Source organism: Canis aureus, chromosome 14, assembly GCF_053574225.1.
Source record: "Canis aureus isolate CA01 chromosome 14, VMU_Caureus_v.1.0, whole genome shotgun sequence".
NCBI classification, from domain to species: domain Eukaryota; kingdom Metazoa; phylum Chordata; class Mammalia; order Carnivora; family Canidae; genus Canis; species Canis aureus.
Window position 1 is genome coordinate 23,645,034 of NC_135624.1, and position 24,456 is coordinate 23,669,489.

Here is a 24,456-nt window from a genome sequence, read left to right on the forward strand (position 1 = left end):
ATGATAGGAGTAGATTCTGAGGAATCTACTCCCAATCAAAGAATGGGAACATAAGATTGAATAAGAGAGAGTTTATCAATTTGAGAACTCACTCCTGATATGCAGAATTTAACATCACAGCAAAAATATCAGGACATGTCTGCTGTTGACTCTTAGAAGGGAGAGAACTATGGCCAGAATTGCTATGGTATATGAGGGAAGATGGTATTAATAGTCTCAAAGAGGAGGATGTGCTGAAGTGGATATTCCATGTGAAGCTAGAGAACCCATCAGAGGACTATGTCCCATTGGAAGACAAAGAGGACACACCTCTTACAACAAAAATACACTGGTAAGTGGGGCACGAAAATAAATTAGATAGTTCAATGGTAACCTGGATTGACAAGGTGATGCTGTTTTAAAGTGGGTTCTTGGGCAGCCCCCGTGGCACAGCGGTTCGGTGCCTCCTGCAGCCTGGGGTGTGATCCTGGAGACCTGCGATCGAGTCCCACATCGGGCTCCCTGCATAGAGCCTGCTTCTCCCTCTGTCTGTTTCTCTGCCCCTCTCTCTCTGTGCCTATGAATTAATAAATAAAATCTTAAAAAAAAAACACTGGGTTCTTTAGTACAGGGCAGTTGATAGACCCCAAAACAATAGAGGCCAGATAGTTTTGTTTATCTGTCAGAAACCAGGTAGGCATTATTAGAGGGATGATAGGGATGTCTGACTATGAAGAGTTAGAAAGATAGTTAATAGAACATGGCATCTCTACCATAAATGAATGGCTAACAAGGTTACTATTCAACATGTACTATTGTAAGAAAACAGATCAGAATAAAGGCAATGGCTCTAATAAAAAAAATTGAGGCCCTTTGCCCAGTTTTTGGAACTGAGGCTGTTTTTGGACTCAAAACCAATTGATTGAAAAGAAATTGAATTACTACAGATGGATTTGGTAAACTCAAGTCTTAACTTAATCTTCATTCTTCATTATGCTCTTTGGAAGTAACTCTGATGTTCAGTGTTCTCCCTGGCCTTTGGTTATGCCCTCTGGGAGGTTCTTACCTGTCTATGCCTCCATGATGGCATCAGAGAAAGTGTTGGTATCACATCCTAATTGAGGAGTATACCACTTCCAAAGTCAATTTCCAACTGGTGCAAGTGTGGAGCTTGAAAGCTGATTTGGAGACATTCCAATGTTTATTTTTTATTTATGTTTATTTTTACCCTACGCTCTTTCTCAGTGGCAGTATAATTCCTATGAGAGTTTATAGTAAGTTTCTATTTGTTTACAGACAAAGTCATGTGTTAGCAACCACACTTATGTTCTTTTATCTTTTTCATTTATTATTTTATTTGTTCTTGAATCTGCTATCTTTTCTTCCTTTTCCTTATGATTCTCTTCCAAATTTAATGATGGCTATTTTGAAGTTCCCTGAAATAATACGCTTTGGTAGAAAAGCCATATCTTCAAGCTTTTCTTTGTCTCAGATTTTGAATGCTAATGATCCTTTTGTTCTAACCCTTTTATAGGTTTGTATCTGGTCACTTGATGTGGTAGATGGAAAAATGTTCCCTCCTCCCCAAAGATGTCTATGTCTCAGAACCTATAAATATCTTATGTGATATAGCAAAAGGGACTTTGCAAATATGATCAAATTAAGACCTTGAGATGGAAAAATTGTCCTGGATTACCCAGATGAGCCCAGTGAAATCACAGTTATAATAATGAGGCAGCAGAATCAGGGTCAGAGAAGATTTACCATGGGAAATAGAAGTTAGAGTGATATGAAGACAGAAGCCAATAGATATGGGCAGCCCCTAACTGTGAGAAAATTTGGGATCTTTTAGCCCACTCTTACTTCTTAACACTTTGGCCTGGCAATGACATATCACAGTTCCATTTACATTCAATAAGTGATACTAGTCACATGCCACCCAGAGGTGTAAGAATAGACCAAGAATTGTAGAACCATGGCCAGAAAGAAGAGTGAATAGATTTTACTGAACACATAGAAGTTCCTGTCACAGTCAGATGAGGTCTTCTTCTGGGAGTGATTTTCATGCTGCAATATGAATCTAAGTAGGAAACAACCAGGTAAATAGGAAATGGACTGCTTATATATTAAAGAAGCACTTAATAAATAAAATTAAATAAATGCATGGATGGAAGAGAAGACACTGAGCAGAAATGTGTGTAGCACTTTGAGAGACAGAAGATCCTTGTAGGTGAAATGAAGTGAATAAGGCAAAAAAGTATTTGATGGTGAGGATAAAACAAATGCAGGGACCAAATCATGCCCTATTTTGTAAATTTTGTTAGTTTTTATGTTAGGTACAAGTGTGATGAGTTTCACTGAGGATCTTAATGGTGAGAATGACACCAATGACCTGCATGACTGGAAGCTCCTTACCCTACTGTGTGAAATAATGAATGCACAGAGGTATGGCGAATATAAGACAAATTTGAGATTGTCATAGTATTTCTGGTAGGAGAAATGGTAATTACGTTTTGACTTAAAGAAACCAGGATGAAATTTGTGATGTGTTCTGGAATTTGTTTCTCCCATCGAGCTATTATCTCCTCCAGTTTGAAATCATACATACATACACAGACACACACACACACACCACAGAACTTTTTTTCTTTTCATGACTATCATTGATAAAAAAAATTAGTTAATATTTTTAGTCCATAGGAACACCTGATAATGGAAACATAAATGTGAAAAGTTGTAAACTCAGAAGGGTACAGTGACTGCAGGTAGACTGGGCACCCGTAATTGAGCTGACTGAATTATAATGTGTTGAGAAGAATTCCAAGCCAAATTTGAGTTAGAAAGGGTGTCCTGACTGACCATTTATGTCAACTATGGGCACAGAGAAAAAGGAGAGGTGACCTATGTGCCATATGTTTGTGTTAACATAGTAGGATGAGGCAAAAAGTCATATTTCCATTCTCCCTCCATTTTTTGATTTTTCTTTGGATTGGGGAAAGCGGAAAAGCACACGAAGAGAAAGAATATGCCAAGAGGGGCCACTCAGGCGCTTGCAGCAGCTGTCCCACAACAGGGAATTATAAAGGAAACATTAGCATAAGAGGGATACAATATATGTCTCGTGATTGCAAAACCATACTGAATTCCCTGTTCATTTAAGTCATGTTTCACATCTGGTCCATATGTGTAATTGGAAATCTCAGAACTGCATTTTCATGAAGGAAGATAAAGATGCCAAATACTTTACAGAGAGGATTTATTTGTTTGTGAGTAATACGCATGGAAATGTGACAAAGGGAAAGCAATGCCTGGAACTGGGATTTAGCACTAATAAGTGAGAGAAACACTTCCTTTGTAAGGAGGTATATGAGCAATTGAAAACTTTCACTCAATTTAGCATAAATTAATAACCGAAGACTGAAAAAAAGCACAGATGATAGAAAGTCAATCTAGAATCTTCTGGGAACTGTTATTAAGACCAAAAAAAAAAAAAAGAGAGAAAATAAAGATTGAAAATCTGAACTACCAAAAGCACATTGCTCAAATTCAGGAGACAACTGCTTCCTAATTCAATGCGTAACTTAAGTGAATCTACATGATGCCAAAGCATCCAGATTGCTGGTTAATTAGAGATGAGGATAAAGAATAACTTGATGAATGGTGGAATTTTTGACTTGTCATCCGGATGTTCTGACCCAATAATAAACAAATATTTTATTGCAGATGATAGTAATTTGGCTTCAACATGTTATATAAAAAGCATCAAAAAGGTTACTATTGTATACATCAAATATATACTTTTATAGCTTAGCACTCATCCTTATAATTGTCAACAGTTCCGACATTTCCCACTACGAGAATTTTGCTTCATTGTTTCCTTGCCCTGAATAGGCAGGTGAAGCAAAACCATCCTCTTACTCAGTGGCCGTAAGGTATGCATGTGAGTGTCCTGGAAGAGACAGTGGCTCTTGAATTGTGTCTATGGCTCTGGCCAAATTGTTTGTTCTCATTGAGACTTGGTTTTCTTCTCTTACAAAGTAAAGACATTAGAATGAATGACTACAGCAGGAATACTCTGAGTGCCAGTAGGAGAAACTGAACTAATAGAAAGTTGAACAAAAATAGATTTCTTTTTTTACGTAATAAATGGTCTGGACATGAGCAATCCAACATAGGGCTAATGATTCCATGACACTCTCATAGACTAAGGCTTCTTCCAGATTTGTGCTCTGCTACACCTACTCTTAGCTGTTTGCTTTTCACCTCATGGTCATACAATGGCAGCATTAGTTCCAGACATTGGGTGTACTCCCAAGGTAGCAGCAGGAAAAGACAAACAGTGCTGCCAGCTGTGCTGGCTTTTTACATTAGGAATACACAATTTTAAAAAAATAAAGACTTATTAGGCTTTGTCTTACATATCAGTAACCATAAATATGTAACATGGTCACCTCTAGCTGAAAAAGGGAATGTTAAGACAAATATAGTGTGATAGAGAGGATAGATAAAGTTCAGTGGAATTGTCAAACTGGTGTTAGGAAATTTTTGTCCAGTTCTTGTGACTATTTGGAGGGTTCCCTGTAACTGAGAAGAGACCTTTGGATCTTCCCATTTATGATTACAAAATATAACTTCTACCAACACAAATTGCATGATTAAAATATGTATCCTAAAACAAGAAGTACCAGGATAACTTCTAGGTTTTTAGAAAGATTATCACATTACTTCTAGGATTCATGGGCTTTGTGAGAAAATTCCTGCAAAACTTTCAATTAAATTAACAGTTGTCAAGATGTTGCCCTTTTAATATGGTAGCCAGATGTATCATTTTAGTCTGATTGTACTCATTCTTTTTTTGCCTTTCTGAAAAAGGATAAAAATCTGGGTTTTTACTCTGCCAAATTCCTGTGTGTGTTGTGTATGTGTATGTGTGTGTGTGATGGCCGAAAATAAAACCATGTTGCCATACAACTCTGAAAGATGAGCACACAGAAACAAAACTTAGCTAGAGACTTGGAAGGGTGCCAAGCTATTCTCTTCTGATGAATTACTAGAATCAAAGAAGCTCACACGGATATAGAGAACTTTAGGGCATTCATCCATTCATTCAACAAATATTTATAGAATACTTACTACATGCTATGTGAAAGGCACTGTTCTAGGCTGTAGGGGTGATTAGTAATGAAAAAGGTGGAACAAATTCTTGCCTTCGTGAAGCTTATATTTTAGTGAAGATAAATAAATGAAAAGCAATGTACATTCCATTCGATAGAGCAATGGTAGAAAAAGTCATTAGGTGGGATGGGGTGGGGTAAAATTTAAGATAGGGTGTTCAGCAAAGGCATCTCCATAACTTTTGAACTAAGGACCAATGTTCTTTTTCCTCTGTTTAGTCCCAATTTCTCCACTCATTCTTCAACAAAACTTGTTTCTTTTTCCTTAAGATTTTATTTATTCATTCATGTCAGACACACAGAGAGAGGCAGAGACATAGGCAGAGGGAAAAGCAGGCTCCCTGTGGGGAGCCTGATGAGGGACTCAATTCCAGGACCCTGGGATCATGACCTGACCCAAAAGCAGATGCTCAACCACTGAGCCACCCAGGCATCCCCTCAACAAAACTTTTATAGGAGCTTTCTAACCCCCTCAGATAATTGAGTAATTCATCATTTTGCTCCAGAATTCTCAGTGTACACCTTGGGGCAAACACATTTTGTGAAATCTGATACATATACACTTTGAAAGACTCTCTTTAGGAAAAAAATAATTATAATTAGAAAATTAGATATGAATGCAAATGCTTATTTGTACTAGGGGAAAATACAGTAAATTAAAAAATTTTTACAAGCTGACAAATTCCCCAAACATCACAAAATCCAGAAAAGTAACAATATTTTTAGAAGCAAATGGATCAATTCCTTCTATAATCATTTCCTCCACATTTTGCCTACGTGGTTATGAATACTTTGGCATAAATCAAAAACTTTGTAAAATAATTTCTATAAAGAAAATGAGAAAGATAATTTAGCCTTGCCTCTGGCATGAAAGATTGATTTTTCAAATGTAAATTCAGAATGCATCAGTCATGTAAGCTCTCACAAAATGTATTCTCTTCTCACCTTTTATTATAGATTGTACTGTACATATTAAAAAATCTTATTATGATGAACACTGAAAAAGAAAGAAAAAGAAGAAACAGCATGGAGAACTTTAATGTGATTAGTTAATAAAACTAAATCCTCCCCCTATAATTTTATACACCTGATGATTTAAAGAATTTTCCACAGGATAGTTTCTGGATCAGGACATTTCAAGCCTGTTTCTCCTCCCATTCCTAACCTACTTCTGGTGCCAGGCACCATGGGACATATTAACATATGTTTATACTAGTACATAAACATTATCTACAGTAACATTACCTAACTAACAGATTAACTATTAGCAGTCCAACTTCTGGTCCTGCAACATCTGTGTCATAATGAGCCAATCCCATATGGGACAGCTAGCAACAAATATACCTGCAAGTCATGTTTCAAAAATTACATAATTCTATTCTACTACACCCAACCCAGTTTCCCATCAGTCATATCTCACAAATGCCCACTTCCATTCCAATGCTCCCTTGATATAAGGGTAATTGCGGTAGAGGGAAAAAGCAGTAAGAGTCTACTGATCTTATAATTTTTCCTTGGCCAGAGCCTTTCTGCTATGTTTATTTCAGATAGCAAAAGGTGATATCTCCATCTCTTCAGAGAGAGGAAGAGCTCTGGCAAAAGTTAAAATTTCTGGTTTAAAATTTGTAAGGGCTCAGGGCACCTGAGTGGCTCAGCCAGTTGAGCCTCTGACTCTTAATTTCAGTTTAGGTCATGATCTCAGGGTTGGGATCAAGCCCCAAGATTGGCTCTGAGCTCTGAGCAGAGTCTGCTTGAGATTCTCTCTTTCCCTCTGCCCTTCTATATCTCTCTTTATCTCTTTAAAAATAAATTAATACATCTTCAAAAATAAAATAATATAAAATTTAAAAAATTTGTAGGGGCTTCATTTGATGAGTACCTGACTTATTGGTATTCCACATCACCTCCTGGTGAAAAGGTAAGCATTCCATCCAGATTCTCCTGGTCTGGTATTTGAATGGAAAGAAATCAATATCAATAAACCAAATTTTCCATTTTCTATAAGTTAGAATGTTTTGGATTTCAAAAAACAGAAATTCCAAATCAGTTGGCTTAAAATCATAAAGAATTTTATTGGAACGTATATCTGAAAAGGCAGGGCACAATGTAACACAGTTTATGCCAACACCAGTCAGTGACTTTCTTGGCTATATCTTCTTGTGTATATGGCTTCAATTTCAGCCAATTTCCTTCATGTTAGTAAAATTGCAGAAGTTTCACATCTTATATCCACAAATTGTATAATCTCAGAGAAGAGAGAGCTTCTCTAAGGTCTTGCACTTATATCATCCCTGTAGCCAGAGAAATGTTCTGAACTAATTTTCACAGGTGTGGGATGGGCCAATCCCCTAACTGATACTTGAGGAAAGGGGGATTACAAATTCTTCAACTGGACCAGGTTGTTTATGTCTGAGCCTTTTCTGTTTTGGTTTCACAAAAGCAACAACTGGAGCAGAATCTGAAGGTGCGAACACCAGCTCCTACAAGTTTATAGAACATTGCCCAATTGACAAAGTACTTTCACATATTATATATGTACAACTTCTCTGAGATAACTTTTCTATATGAAGCTAAAAAGCTGAAAACTTAGATACTATAATCTCCCATAACTATTTGGATCTCTTCATAGAAGATTTAAAATGTTTTCCAGTTGTATCAGCTTGAACAATGGACCAAAAGAGAATATGAAATGGCTTAAAAGAAGAATGGGGAATCAAGAAATTTGTGGCAAAGCCTTGGTTGCAGCTCTAGCTGTTTGTCTTATTCTGCACACGTCATACAGCTTGCCTGGGTCTCTCTTTCATCATCTTAGAATAAAAAGTAAGAAAGTGCACCACGAAGTCCTTGTTTCTAAAACTGAAGGTACATAGATAATAAGGTTGACTTCCTTTTATGGGAATGCAGAGTGTGGTTGAGAAGGAAAAGAATCAGAAAATAAAAGAAGGGTGATGGTGGTCTCTATGTGGCTTAGTCAGTTGGGCACCTGACTCCTGGTTTCAACTCAGATCATAATCTCAAGGTCCTGAGATCAAGCCCCAAGTCAGGCTTCGTGTTCAGTGTAGAGTCTGCTTGACATTATCTCTTTCTCTCTTCCTCTGCCCCTCACCCTGTTTGTGCTCTCTTTCTCTTTCAATAAATAAATACAATATTTTTTTTAAAAAAAGAAGGGCAATATGTAGACAGGATTACAAAACCGTATGTATAACCTCCTTCCTCTTTCTGTTTGTAGAAGCCCAGGCCAGTAGATCCCATCAATATAGATCATCCAACTCAGGGCTGGCTTTCAGAAAGCCTCATGTAGAGAGTTACGGTGACTGTAGCTAAAAAGTGAGAACAAAATTGTATCCATAGGAGTTGCCAAGGATTAAAATATGGAGAAGGGTGTTAAAATATGTCAAAATTACAAAAGCCTAGCAATGCCTCATTTCCTGCTCTTCCCAGTCCCTGCTACAACATTCTATTTTTTACTTATAGGAGTTCAACTGTCCTAGATATGTCATATAAGTTAACTCACACAGTATTTCTTTTTTTGTGACAGTTTTTTTTTTTTTTTTACATAGCACAACACCCTCTAAATTCATCCATGTTGTCATGTTACAGGATTTCTTTCTTCTTTCTTTCTTTCTTTCTTTCTTTCTTTCTTTCTTTCTTTCTTTATTTCTTTCTTTCTTTCTTTTTCTTTCTTTCTTTCTTTCTTTCTTTCTTTCTTTCTTTCTTTCTTTCTTCTTTCTTTCTTTCTTTCCTTCTTTCTTTCTTTCTTTCTTTCTTTCTTCTTTTTTTTTTGATTTCTTTCTTTTATTAAATATTTTATTTGAGAGAGAGCACAAGCAAGGTGGAGATGGGAGGGGCAGAGGAAGAAGGAGAAGCAGACTTCCTGCTGAGCGGGGTGCCTGACATGGGGCTTGATACCAGGACCCTGGGATCATGACCCAAGCCAAAGGCACACAATTAACCAACTGAGCCACCCAGGTGCCCCTCTTTCCGTTTTTAAGGCTGCATGCTATTCCACTGATATACAAAGCTGTGCCTATAGACAACAAATCTGTACTGTACACTTGTACACTTAAAACTCTGTTAAGAGGGCTGATATTACAGTAAGCATTTTTATAAAAACAAGTTTTTTAGAAGGATAAATTACAAGGTCTTACAGGAAGCATTACAGGCTGGATAGATAGGGAATATTAAAGAAAAATGGAAAGACACAAATGGGAGATCCAGGAAGCTAGGCTGAGCAGATGCTGTGGCATTTTGAATGGTATTCCAAATCGATTTACCAACTTGGGACATGGTATTGTTTTCATAAATGACAAAATTAGAAGTGTTAGTCTAGTCAGTGTTTAATTGGAACATTTTAATATTTTGAATCATATTCAGTTTTCAATAGCACATCTTTCAGGATTTACACAAAAGAGTATTCTACTGAATTTAGAAAGAAAATTCATTTATGTTGGGTTTATAATAGTCCTGCCTCCCTCAAAAAGGTAAAAGGTAATCATCATCTGTATATTTTTTAGATATTGTATTAGAAAAAAAATATTTTTTGAGTGGTAGGTGGAGAGTTGGATCTTTGATAATACTCTTGCTTATGGTAGGAATAAAATAGGAAAAGATAGCTGTATTTTTAGGAATTTTAACAGAGGCTTGGCCCACATATATAAAGCCATTTTAAAAGTGTGAAATCCAGTCAGTCACTAAATGCTTTGCAATTTTCCTATCAGTTAAAAGTTTTGCTGAATTATGCACATTTTCTCCCAAATTTCAGTTTTTTTAAATTACTTTTTAAATTTTAAATAGAGCCTTCTGAACCATACAGTGAGAGAGAAGCACCACATTTTGCTGGATTTATACTATTAGTCCATAGAGTGAAAATGTTAAATTTAGTTATTTGGTTTCTACTTATCTGGCTGGGAACATATCTGTTAGCTCCTTTCATGTTTTTCAGTGGTTCAGATAACTGGTAAAAAACATGTGAATGGCAGATTTTCTTCTAATTGTAATAGACTGGAATTCAACGAGATAATACATGTATAATAGCTTAGCGTTATGTGAGTTTGTATTGGGAGTTGTGGAGGATGGAAAGTTAAGTCCAGGTGTGCGAATCTCCAAGCTACAGGAGACAAGAGGCAATAGTAAAGAGCCTGACCTATCAATACAGTATACACATAAGAACGGGATTATCTCTTGTTTGAAAAATTACATAAGGTAAATATTTTGTATTTGGTATATGAATAAAAAAGTATTTTCATAATGAAGATTAAGAATTACTAAGTAGTCTATTAAAACCACTGTAGGTTAATAAGCCTGAAAATCAAATATATACAAATTTCTGGTAGCTCTTCCTCTATGTCACTATAAAGGCATTCCTCTGTCACTTGCCTTAGCACGGATGGTTTATTTCTTTATTCTATATCTCTCTCCCACCATATTAGAAGTTGTACTGGATGAAAGTTGCATTGGGCAACAGAGTCATCGATCACCTAAAGAAAACAAGTACCCACTCACCCCACAGCATAGAGGAAAAAAGCGAAACTTGAGAAACTCTGGGTCAATATCACAATTCCACAATCACAATTTTATTGTGCTACCTTGGATAAGTTACTGTTTGTAAATTTGTAATTTAATATTAAAATAAGTTTGACAACTAAATTGAAGGTAATTATTTAAGGATTCGTGAGAAACTATTAGAAAAGAGGTATGTGGAAGTTCAATTTTCTTTGAAGTTTAAAAAAACGTAATTATATTATTAGTAATAACAATAGTAACTAGTATCATTATAGTAATAGTATAGCAATAATAGGAAGAGTAATAATGATAATTATTGTTCTCCATAGTTGAAGTCATCCTTGGCAACAGCTATTTTGGAATGGAAAAATCACAAGAATGAGCCAGGTAATTACGAAAACATGAAGCAAATATACATTCTTTATTCCTGAGGAAGCCCTCAAGCAGCAAAAGTAATCTACAATCAGGTGCTTCAAAGTGAAATGTTAAATACTCTCTTCAGGAATATAATCTGGTTCATTAATATAAGTAGAACCAGGCAGAGTTACAGTTTTTTTCCTAAATTTTTTTTTCTTTATTATCAAACTTGTTTTTGTTTGCTTTTGGGAGGTTTGTGTCTGTGTTTGTTAAGAGACAAACTCAGGACTGGTCTTTCCTTCATGGTAGAGAAAAACATATGAAAATTAATGTCAGGACCGCTCAGGTAGCTCAGCAGTTTAGCACCACCTTCGGCCCAGGGTGATCCTGGAGACCCAGGCTCGAGTCCCATGTCAGGCTCCTTGTATGGAGCCTGCTTCACCCTCTGCTTGTATCTCTGCCTCTCTCTCTCTGTGTGTTTCTCATGAATAAATAAATAAAATCTTAAAAAAAAAATGAAAATGAAAATGAATGTCAGAGGGCTCCAGGAACCAGACTCTTAGGTCTCACACATATTTAAGATCAAATTGCCCATTCTTCGAGATGTGTAATGGTGGCTTCCTCAATCAACTGCAAGATCTATAAGTACAAAGAATATGTTTGTGCTTGTTTCATACTGTTCTTGTTTGTAGTCACGGAGTGCCTGCTATCTAGCACAATGCCTGGTACTGGAAATTATCATATCTGTTGGATGATAAATAGATGACATAATTTCAAATGAGTGAATATCTTTCGGAGAGTATATACCTTGAGTAAATAGATACTGTCATCTACGTCCATCCAGGGAACAGAACTCAGTTGTTCCTGAGTTTGTGAAAGGAAGTTCTCCCATATTTGGAGCTAAGAGGAAATTGAATCTGGACCCCAAGGAATAGAAATAAAAAGTGGTTCTTATAACTGGTAATTAGCTTACCTCCAGCTCACAGAAGCAGCAGAGGTTGAAAAGCAAATGTGAGGATGAATTTGCTCTTTATTTCTTAAGAATATTTATTTGTAATAGCAAAATGTTCTACTAATTATTAGTCTGTTTTAAATATGTCTGAAAGTAGAGAACTATATAGTTATATATATATAATGTATACTTATATAGTAATAGAATCATCTACGCTTTGAAGCATTCACCCTAAGATTTTTTAAAAATATGATCTCTTTGAACTAGTAGCAATTAGTCTAAAGGTATCAGATTTTAAGTGATTCTGGGAAAGTCAGCATGAAGGAGGATGACCAACTGGAGAGACAAGTGAAGTAAGGAAAAAGTTGCAGAGCAATACATGATTTCGAGGGGAAATATCAGACATGGCTCCAGGAGAGGAGCCTGGTATAACCAGGAAGGATAAGGGTTTATATTTACAGAAATTTAGGTAGATATAAAACAGAATTGTCACCTTATTTCTAAATAAAGATTGGTAGGATCTGAGGACTCACCCATGACATCATGGCATCTCTCAAACACAGTATCTGAAAAAAAAACAAAAACAAAAACAAAAAACACAGTATCTGGCATGTAGCAGATCCTCTTAAGTGGTCATCATTGCCACTATTATTATATCTGTATAATTATTACTCTGATTGGTATTATTAGTTTTTTAACTATTACTCTGATTCACATTGTGTCTAGCCAAATGATACATAGAAAAGCACTTATTCAATATCCTACACTTTGGCAGTTGTGATGGATGATCCCAGAACTTGATAACACCTGTAGTAAAAAAAAAAAAAAATGTAAATTCATCCTTTCAGATAAAATATGTGCTCAGAAAAGATCTCATCAACAAAGAAATAAACCGTATAATAAAAGAAAACTTTATTTGTGACTTCATGCTAGGGAAACTCATTCTGTTTCACTTAGTGCTCTGAGTCATGACTAATTCTGGAAAGAAGTGGTCATGGCTCTCAGAGAGAAGTCATCTTGTCTCCAGTTGAGACTAAGACAAAAATCAGAAGGTTTATCATAGAATAGTTTTACAGCCCAAAGAAACCTAAGGTTGAATGGACACTTAAAGAAAGAATGAGTAATGAGAAGCAGGACATGGATTTTAGGTCTTACTAGTTTGCCAAAGAAAACAACTGTCATTTCCCTCCTGCTCCTCCTCCCCCCCTCCCTTTTTTCACAGAGACATAAACAATTGTAAGGAAGCTATTATTGCTGCAAAGGTATCCAGATAGTGAAAATTCATGGTAAAATGAGGCATCTTTTTCAAGGTCCATATATTTCTGATTCTTTCCCTGAGAGTTGAGAATGGTGTGGTTCTTCAATGCGCAGGGTGTCTAATTAGGAAATGAGCTAACAATTTCCTTTTGAGTAGTCCTCTGTGTTGCTGTCTGAAGCAGCAATGTTCAGAGAGGCCAAATCTGTGTTCATGTGCAATGTAGAATGACAACACAGGAGACAATATTTGGCCCATAAATTCAGGCCAAACCAATTTTTTTGCATGACTTATGCAAAGAGAATATAAATCTTCTGTTTTCCTTATATGTCAATCCAGCATTTCTTGAAGAGAAATATTTGTATCTTTTTTCTGGATCATAGACTTGTCAATGGGAAGGCAGCACAGAACTCTACAGATATAAAGCTTAATATTTTTTCTCTCTGAAGATGTAATTAAAGACTTGTTAAGTGGCCTTTCTGAAGTTTTGTTTATGCTTATTACCATCCTAGTATGAAAGAGAAAAATGAATTGACTTTCTTAAGAAATGTTTTAAGAACAGCAGACACCAAAACTGTAAGCTTTAGTTTATAAGTTTCAAAATGGAAAATGTATTCTTCTCTGGTCACCCAACAGGTGCTCATCATAAAGGCTTACTCCAAGCTAAAGAAAATAATTTGTATGGAAATGAAAATGGGAAAAGTGAACTTAAGTATAAACCTTGAACTCTGAAGTAGTTAAGTGGTAGGAAAAATTTCTTAAAGTAATCAAATAAGAAACTTGTATAAGCAATCTGGAGGAGAATAGTGAGTTTCTCCTCCTGATATAATAAGAACTGAAACAAAGGGTTTAACAAATAGTATGTAGAAATTACACGATTTAGAAATATGAGGCTATACAAACATGAAAAAAAAAAGTGTGGCTTACAATAGGGTAAAGAGAGAAAACTGAGAATAGATAATTATTTATTCACTCACCAAATATATATTGGCACCCACTACTTAAAATTGCCCTAGGTTCTAGAAAAAAGAAGTGTGCCAAAATGAAGGAAAGCAACATTTAGAATTAATATCTAGGAGAAAATAAGCTTTCATAAACTCTTTCACATCTTCCCAAGACCCCAACAGTGAAAACAAAATCTGATGAACACAAGAAGATGTGCTGTATAAAGGCAGTCTGCCCTTCTCCTTTAAATTGGTGATCTTTGAGATATATTTTATTTGTAGTTTTTAGGGTTCTGTGATTCTAAGGATCTCAGAAGAATTGATAAATCAAAACTATATCTGGACCAGATGCAAAGGACAAGTACAGTTTTCTCTTGGCCTAATGTATTCGAAGTATGCTGTTGGGGATCTTTGACCTATTTCTGTCAATTCAGAGAAAGCAAGTATCATAGAAGAAAACATATTATTATGTGCTCTTCATAGCTACCCAAATGTACTCCACATTACCTTATGGTTACAGGATTCTTGATCTTCTTCTACTTTCTACTGTAGTGTTGATTTTATTGTTACCAGATGTTTGGCCCTGTGCCTTGGGTTACCCAGGTTCACTGGCCCAACAAACAAAACAAAATTGGAATCATATTGAGTACATACATTTGATGAAATAATGATATGTCAGAGAAATGAGAAGGATAGTGCCAAAGGGGAAAAAAATTGAAGTGCTGTCTTAGGAGGGTAGAAACACAAATGCCAAGAACCTTTAGAACCACACTCAGCATTTTAAAGAAAGCTTTAATGTGTGAGCAAATTCCAGTGGCTACCAGGGCAAACTGTACTTTTATATGATTCACAAAGCTTTGTTTTAAGGGACTGGGATAGGGACTGTGTAAGCGATGAAACGCACATTCCCTTCACATCCAAGAACCCATTGCAGTGATGTTTGTCACGCTTATCCACATGAAACTAGATTTTTAATACATTTTTATATTTATGTTAGATTGATCTTGGCAGATGGTTTTTAGTAAATCCCAACATTCAGTAAATCATGCTGAAAAACTTACCTTAGAGCACAGATTCCACTGTTGTTCAAATAAACAATAGCTGTGTGTTTGGTAACTTAAGAGAAGAATTTTCAGACAGTCCAATTGAACTTCACCACACAGCTTGCCACCTTCCCTGGCTCCTGCATGCTAGCCCTACTGACTACTCTTCAATTGACCTCTTGAATTCCTACCTCCCAAAAGATGACAGGAAAGACATCAATGACATATGTGGGGTAATGGAAAAGAAATGTGTCACTGGGAGCCAGAAAACTATAGGTGGGGGAATAGCTCTATTTCCAAATGTGACTTTGAGTTTCAGTTCTACCTCTTTGAGTTTCAATTCTCGTATTTTATCTCTGAAAAAAGGACTGTAATATACTCTTTGTCTATCTAATAAGGTAGGTGTGATGACTTAATGAAAACATGTGTGAAAAGTTTTGTAAATGAGAAAGGGCCTCACTATTGCAAACTATTTACAATGTGTGAAAACAATATTTAAATTTGAAACAAAATTGCATACATTTGACAGTGTAATATTAATATTTCAATAAATATTTTAGAGACATTTGAACACATCCTGTGGCATGCTTCAATTTATTTTTGATTCCATTTGATTTGAGAGAACCTTGACTACTTGTTATAATGCCCATGTAATCGTATATGCAGAAAATACCAGGGGATAAGGACAAGTGTTAAGCTACTCCATGTTTCCACTGAAATGAATGTCTGGGAAATACAGTTTATAACAAAACCCAGAACTGTGGCCTTTGACTTCTCAATTACAAAGACCATTCTCTTAGCCAGAACATAGGAAGGTGTTTAATCATTTGTGTGTGAGTGTGTGGCAAAAGACACATAATATTAAATACATCATCTTAGCCATTTTTTTTAAAGAGTACAATTCAGTAGTGTTAAGTATAGTCACACTGTTGTGCAGCAGATCTCTATACTTTTACATCTTGCAAAACTGAGATGGTATATTTATTAACTAGTTTCCTTTTCCTCTCCCTACAGCCCTGTTCCTAAGATTCTGACTATTTTAGAGATTTAATATGGGTGAAATCATAGAGCATTTGCTCACTTATGACTAGCTTATTTTGTTTAGCATAATGTCCTCAAGGTCCATCCAGACTGTAACATGTGATAAGATTTCCTTCATTCTTAAAGCAACATAATATACCACTGTCTGTACATTCTGCATTTCTATATTCATCTGTTAATGAATGTTTGGTTTGCTTCTATCTCTTGGCTTTTGGAATAATGCTTCAGTGAACATGGGTATGCAAAGACCTCTTTGAGATCCTGCTTTTAGTTCATTTGAATACAAACTCAGAAGTAGGATTATTGGATCATATGCTAATCAAGTCTATTTTTAATTTTGTGATAAATCTCCATGATGCTTCCCATAAAAGCTACACCACTTCATATTCTCACTAACCGTGCATAAGGGTGCCAATTTCCTCACATCCTTGCCAACACTTGTTATTTTCTATTATTTTCATAGTGGCCATCCTAATGGATATAAGGTGATATCTCATTTTGGTTTTGATTTGTATTTCTTTTGTGATTAGCAATGTTGAGCGTCTGTTCATATGCTTGGTCATTTGTATATCTTCTTTGGAGAATGGTCTATTTAAGGCCTTTGCTCATTTTTTAAATTGAGTTATTTGGTTTTTGTTTTTATGGGGTTTTGTTTGTTTTAGGCTTTTTGTTTTGTTTTGTTTTTGCTTTTGTGGGATTTTTTTGTTCATTTTTGCTATTAAGTTGTATAAAGTCCTTATACCTTTTGAGATATTAATTATCAAATATAAGATTTTTAAATATTTTGTCTCATTCCATAGGTTGGCTTTACACTCTATTGATTGTTTCCTTTGAGATACAGACATTTCTAAGTTTGACATTGTTAAAGTATTTATACTACCCAAAGTTATCTGTAGATTCAATGTAATCTGTAGATTCAATGTATCAAAATTTCAATGGCATTCTTTGCAGAAATAGAAAAAAAATTATCCTAAAATTCATATGGAATCTCAAGGGACCCTGAATAAGCCAAACAATCTTGAGAAAGAACAAAGTAGAAGGCCTCACACTTCCTGATTTCAAAACATATTATACAGTAATCAAGATAGTGTGGTTTTGGCATAAGGACAGATATATAAACCAATGGAACATAATAGGGCATCCATAAGTAAACTCTTATATATATGGCCAAAAGATTTTCGACAGGGTGACAAGAGTATACAATGGTGAAAGCACAGTCTCTGGAACAAATGGTATTGAGAAAACTGGATATTTACATGCAGAAGAATGAAGTTGGATCTATACTTTATACCATACACAAAAATTAACCAAAAATGGATTAAAACCCTAAATATAAGACCTAAAACTATAAAAACCCCTAGAAGAAAACAGGGTAAAGTTTTAGGACATTGGATTTGGCAAAATGGTTTCTTGGATATGACACCAAATGTACAAACAACAAAAGCAAAGCCAGACAAATGGTGTATCAAACTAATATACATTTTAAACTAACAAAAGTACAGGATAATAAAAATTATGGTATGAAACTTCATAATATATCAAATAACCACAGTAGAAAACACTCTAAATTACATAGGGTCCTGTTGGCAAAGCATTGGGGAAAATGTTGGCATTGGCTAAGTGAAGTTAGAAGGGTGGGCATGGCCTGAACCCATGTGTAATGGTTTAGAGACCAGAGATCACATGACCCAAGTGAGGAGGTTTAAGTAATCTGATTTGGCTGAAGCAAACAAACATGTAAGTGAAAGAGATTGCAACCTGCCCTGTTTTCTAGGGGATGTCATATAGAGTTCTCATACTTTATCTCACAATTCATTATGGTTCAAATTAAGTACACTTATTTTTGCTGTTTCTATCTTCATTTATGACAGATAATATAAAATCTTTATTCCTTTCAACATTTTGTGAGTACTTCTTACATAAGAGAGGTCTAGGACTACTCTAAGATATAAATCATATAAGATCCATATTCCCTGTGCCTATATTTTATTATATAAAAGCTTCTTCATGTCCTTTTTTTTAAATTTTTATTTATTTATGATAGTCACAGATAGAGAGAGAGAGAGAGACAGAGAGGCAGAGACATAGGCAGAGGGAGAAGCAGGCTCCATGCACCGGGAGCCCGACGTGGGATTCGATCCCGGGTCTCCAGGATCGCGCCCTGGGCCAAAGGCAGGCGCTAAACCGCTGCGCCACCCAGGGATCCTGCTTCTTCATGTCCTTAAATCTAGTTCACTCATAGACTTCCTGACTTTCTGTTATCTATCATGCCACATGAAAAGCACTGGGAGTATAAAGATAAATAACTTTAAGTTCTTTTCATTTGTATCCATAGATTCTACTTACAATGTTTTATCTTTTCTCTGAGTCATGCTCAGATTGTTCATGAGCATCCTACATTATACAGCTCTGTGCTAGATGTAATGCTCTTCTCAATGTTTTACAAATGGAATTTGTATTTACAGATATTTACATGTGTTGGATTCAATATATACTCATTGAATAACTCTACAGGTGAGCCATCAATGTACATTAGACATGGGAAGATAAAGAAGGTGCCACCATTCCCCCTTGAAATATGGAAGGATGAAATTATGGCATAGGAATTTCTAGCACTTATCTTCCCAGAAACATCATTTTAAACAACTATCTTCCTATGAAAATACCTTCAGGAAAGCCAAGAATCCCAAATAAGAGATTATAGCACTTGAGTGAAACACAGAGGAAGGTAGGAAGGATAGATCCTCACTAGTCCCATCACCCCTCCTTGAAGTCCAGGCAGCCCAGTGTAGGTAGATACTCCCTTCTAGTGGGAGAAGGAAAGTGGAGTGAACCTTTTATTTCACCATGGATCTCAGAGCCAGCCTGTCCAGCACCAGGCTGACTCCTGCAGCCCTATTGGCTCCCTGTAGGCTCCTGCAAAATCAGACTCCCAACACCCAGTGTTTGCTGGCCCCAGTAGTGCCAGGCAGCTCCTGGGACCCCAGGCATCATCCTTGCTACCAGACTTCCAGTGGCTCCTGCAAACCCAGGCCGCTAGTTTACCCTAGCTCCTGCTGTCTCCAGTGGCCCCAGGCAACGCTATCATCCCAGATACCTTCTGTAGCACCAAGCTCCCAGCAGGCCCTCCAGCAGTGACTGTCAACTCAAGTTGGTCCCAGGAGGATCCTATGGTTCCAAGTGACTTCCTCAGTTCCAGGCTTCCAGAGGACCTTCATGAACACAAGCCCCTAACCCACCAGGGCACTGGCTACCTCCAGTGGCCCTGGGAGGCTGGTCATGGCATGAGGCTCCACCAGAGTACTAGCCATCTTAGTGTTAGTTGGGCCCCAGGCCCAGGGCAGCTTCTGTGATGACAAGCTCCCCACCAACCCAGGCTCCCAGTCAGACCCACTACTAGGCCAAATACCATGTATACAGGTTTTTAATGCATTCCAGTGCCAGGCTCACCCCATGGACCTAGATTTCACACTGGCTCCCATAGACCTGGGATCCCATCTACTTCGCTACCAGGTGAACCCTGTGGTCACAGCCTTGAGATTAGTTCTCACAGACACCGATTTCCAGCCACCCCAGCACTAGACTGGCTCCTGCACATACAACCTCAAGATTTTCCCTTGAAGCCTCAAATTATAGGCCTTACTTGCATCATTTGTAAAAGAAATATAGTACAGAACACTCTTCTTTCAAATAATCTGGTTGTACAACCAGCTACTATATGTAAGATTTCTGAATAATACTTAGCACTGGTAAGTGTTCAAAAAATGCTGTCTGTCTTCATGAATCTGTCCTAAATATGAAATGTGTTTTCTTTTTTATTTTTTTCAAATTTAAAGCCTTGCAAATGCAGGAGTGTGATTTATAAAGAAATACATTTCCACTTTGTTTTTATTGCTGTCAGAGATTTAACAGCTCACCCCATTTTCCCAATAAGAATAATAAACTCTTCTTCTCTGGAGTGTGAGATTTGTTGGCCCAAAGATAGAGTAAGAGAGTTTGGTACAATATGTGAATGCTGGAATTCACTTTGAACTGTATCATCTGAAAGGAGAATGTCTGGGCCATGGATATACACTGATTCACTTAACTTAGAGGAGATAGGAGTGCCATATCCCCCAAATGAAAAAGATCCGTGACTGCACAGAAGACATTAACTCAGATCATGTAGCACAAGTCTACCTGGGTACTGAACAGTTAGAAACTGGCCTTGGAAGCTTCAGGGAAAGTTGTGGTGGACAAGGGGCATGGAGAAAGTGGTTTCCATGGGTAGCATAGAAGTTGTACACTAATCCTCAAGGAGACTACATAAGCTTTGACAACACCATTTCTGTATGATTAGAATAGATAGAAAACTATAGGCTCTTTCCCTCCAAATGTTCTACATTACATAAGCTCCAGCATTTATGTGTTTTGCTGTGAATCACAGCATTTGGATCCCCAATGCATTGATGAACTATAATTTCCTGCCAAACTTGAGAAAGATTCATTTTGATAAAGAAAAAATAATATGTTTTTTATCTGATAACCATAGAGCATCATTCTACCCATTATATTTAACAACCTAAAGACCCTAGAAAAATACTGTATCAGGCCCATGACAATGTCCTGTTATACAACTCATCCTCCTTCACTTCATGTGTACTTTATTGTGGCTATGGGTGAAATGAGTGGAAATGAAACTAGTAACATCAAATGTTCTTTCCACAAACACCAAAAACAAAGATGCAATAAACTGGAACCATGTTGGGTCTAAGCTTAATTAGAATGAAGGGAGCCCTTGATGATGAGAAAGACCCCAATATGGATGAGCAACTCAAAAATTAAATGGTCACATGTTTAAAAAAATGACAATACTAGCAACATGTAGTCATATTGCATGGGAAAGCTTTACCAGCCAGGCTGATTAAGAATTCTAGAGATAACACAGTGTGCTTTGTGGACAAGTGGAGGCTATTTTGCTAAATACCAGAATTCAAAATGTGGCAGGAGTTTGAATCCCAATTCTATCGTTTACTAGTTACATTTGGGTAAAATATTTTACCATTCAGCTTTCATTTCTTTTATGGCCACCCTGGGATAATCATGGCCAATTGGGTGGAAACATTATGAGTTATATTATTGTAAAAGTTAATTCACATATGAGAGTCCCTCACTCAGTACATGGCATATTTTAGGAACTCAATTAATTTTGTTTAATTCAGTTGAGAGCGTTCCAATCAGGAGTAATTTTTTTGAAATGTTGGTAAAACATCTTGTTGCTTTGGTGTTTTCTAGACATGCTAGATTGACTCTTACTTTCCAACCAGATGTTGGATGTTGTACAGACACATTAGGATTATATGTTTAACTCTGAAAGGACAGCCAGTAATGCACTGTCCAAATAGATATGCATGTGAAGACAAAAATAACAAATTGGAACCAAAGCATTTTAGGAGCCCTGACTCTCTTTCTTTCTTTCTTTTTTTTTTTTTTTCCTCCTGACTCTTTCTTATATATTTTGTTAAGTGTTCCAGGAATTTTAACTTGTAGAGAAGCTGAAGAGCATGAGTTTGATTTTAAAAGTTGTTTATGTAACATTCAACCTGTTAAATAGGAGCAATGAGGTAGAGAGGATGATATGGAAAAGGACAAAATGGAGCTACCAAGTGCTAGTTGTGTATTCTGGACTAGTGATTTGAAAGGGGAAAAAAAAGTATTAGAAATTTATCAAAGAGACTGTACTAGTATTTGGATGTTGGCTTGACAGAAGTTATTCAACAGCTGGGAAATACAAATAGCATCATATAAGTAAAATGTCATTTTATCTTTTCATGTCTTCTTTCTTTCTCCTGCTCCAGACTTAGGAGACCAGGGAAATGGAGTGTGGAGAGTATAAAAGACCAGGAAAGAAACTAATCACATCCTGTATTTCCACAGCAAGTAACTGAGGTTGGCTCAGACACATACTGGAAATAAAGTTGGGGGCCAGAGGCATGGGGGGAAGAATAACAAGAGGGAGAAAGGGAAAAAAAATAAATAATGACTAGATCACAGTTTAATAGTAATATATTCTTTTTTTAAGACATAAAATGGAATTGTTATAATAACACAAAGTGCCCCAAATTAATTACATTTTCCTGATATTCTGAACAGTGACAGGGATTAGATCTGAAGGGTTATAGTGAAGAAAAATAAAACTATGGCTGGTTAAGCCTAAAACTTGTAGCATCAATATGTCATTTACAGTATATTCCAGAAAACCTCTGAGAAAACTCCCACTATGTTCACAATTGTTCCCCAAAACCTCACATCTGTTTTCAACAACTTTGGTGTGCAAACACCTCTCTCTACTATGACATCATCTGGTATAGATGCAATGACATTTATTATATTTTTAGTAGAGAGCTGAAACTGGCTCATACCAGCTTGCAAGAACCAATTGTTAAATTTTCAGAAATCTTGCAACCCAGTAGGGAAATGTAGGAAAAGTTAGATTATGCTAGGTATAAGTTTACAATCAAGTAATCTAAAAAACAAAGGTAATAAACAATCAAAATTCATCACTTGCTGCTTATTTTTACTATATATCACTATCATCTGTGCTCGAGTTTACTTATGAGTACTATATTTATCTACTAGAAATATAATACTGTGCTACTATGCATCGCTTTCCAATTCCACCTTCAATGACATCATGTTGGTAGCTTGAAAGCAGTGAGACTATTTAGACTACAGAAATTAGCACGTGCTATAAATGAGGTTCCTCCATTTTTCGGTTTGTTTCATTTGTTTGCTTTTTTTTTTTTTTCCTGGAGAATTGTTTTTTAAATCTTTACCAGTACATCATTGGGTGATCTCTGATTGCTATTCTTTCAAGAGTTCTTTAACACTCCATATTATTTTAAGAATTGCCTATTCATTTTGCTTATCAGAAATCCTCATATCTCTTTCCATTTGAACATACTAGATCTCAACATTCTATCAAAGGAATAGGTAAATATTTAGAAATTGTACAACTATGAGGAAGTGTCATGAACTAGAAATATTGTGCTATTCAAAAAATATGTTTGAATGGTTCTTATATACAAAAACTTAATTTTTGATAAAAAAGGGATCTCTAGCCTGTGATACATCATTATGAATCAAAGAAAATATTTATTTATTTTTTTAAAGAAAATATTTGGGATCCCTGGGTGGCGCAGCGGTTTAGCGCCTGCCTTTGGCCCAGGGCGCGATCCTGGAGACCCGGGATCGAATCCCACATCAGGCTCCCGGTGCATGGAGCCTGCTTCTCCCTCTGCCTATGTCTCTGCCTCTCTCTCTCTCTCTGTGTGACTATCATAAATAAATAAAAAATTAAAAAAAAAAAAAAAGAAAATATTTAATGCTGAAGACTTTTGTTCATAATTCCTCTTGTGAAAAGAGAAATGGAAGTGTGTGTGTGTGTCTATACATATATACTATTTTTTACATCATTGTCAAAATGACTTAAAGCCAAATATAATTGAACAATCCTGAAAAAACAAGAGAAAATAATTATCAGAAAAAAAAATCAGGAAAAAATCCAATGAAATATTCAATTCAGTGCTGGAAAAAATGTTATCAATTTAAAATTCTATACTAGTATTAATTATTTTTATATCTATATCTATGAATACATATTCATAGTTTCTTTCTTTTAATTTTTAATTGCATAGAGCAAAAAACATGCACAATTTTGTTTGATTTATTTTACACATAAAATAATATATATGAGTACAAGAGCATGAAGGATGGAGAAATAAATGGAAATAAACTTTTCAGGGTTCTTATATTAACACTTGTAATTCAATATTAAATATAATTCAATTTTGATAATTTAAAAATGATAATTGTTATTCTTAGAGCAACTTCAAAAAATATTTGAGACAGTAATAAATGCAATAGAGGAAATGACATAGAATACTAAAATATCTGTTAATACAAAACAGGTAGCAAAGAAAGAACAAAATAAATTTATGAGACAAATAGGAAAGATACAGCAAATGTCAGACCTAAATCCATCAATTTTAGTAATTACTTCAAATTTAAGTAGATCAAATACTCCAATCAAAAGCAGAGACTGACACTAAATTTAAAAGAAAACAAAGCTATATATATGTTAGCAAATATACAAATAATTTGAAGGTAAAGAATGATAAAATGCAAACAAAGGTATCAGAAGGCCGGAGTGGCTATATTGATATCAAAT

At 35.9% G+C, this 24,456-nt stretch overlaps 1 protein-coding gene across 10 annotated transcripts in view; it reads left to right on the forward strand.

The window, feature by feature from the left end:
• LOC144283253 (uncharacterized) overlaps positions 1 to 22,683 on the forward strand; it is a 106,668-nt gene extending 83,985 nt beyond the window's left edge. For 3 of the 10 annotated variants that reach the window (XR_013351686.1, XR_013351706.1, XR_013351705.1), the window contains 3 exons: positions 7,804 to 7,973; positions 10,985 to 11,042; positions 22,085 to 22,683. Coding sequence is in view for 3 of the 10 variants with exons in the window: in XM_077847097.1 (XP_077703223.1) it covers positions 7,804 to 8,015; positions 10,985 to 11,037 (265 nt within the window). In the remaining 7 variants the exon portion in view is untranslated. Of the gene's footprint in view, positions 1 to 7,803; positions 8,016 to 10,582; positions 10,949 to 10,984; positions 11,043 to 18,712; positions 18,762 to 22,084 lie in introns of those variants that run through there. The other 7 variants (XR_013351698.1, XM_077847095.1, XR_013351688.1 and 4 more) reach the window with 6 other exon arrangements.
• The last annotated feature ends 1,773 nt before the right edge of the window (positions 22,684 to 24,456 follow it).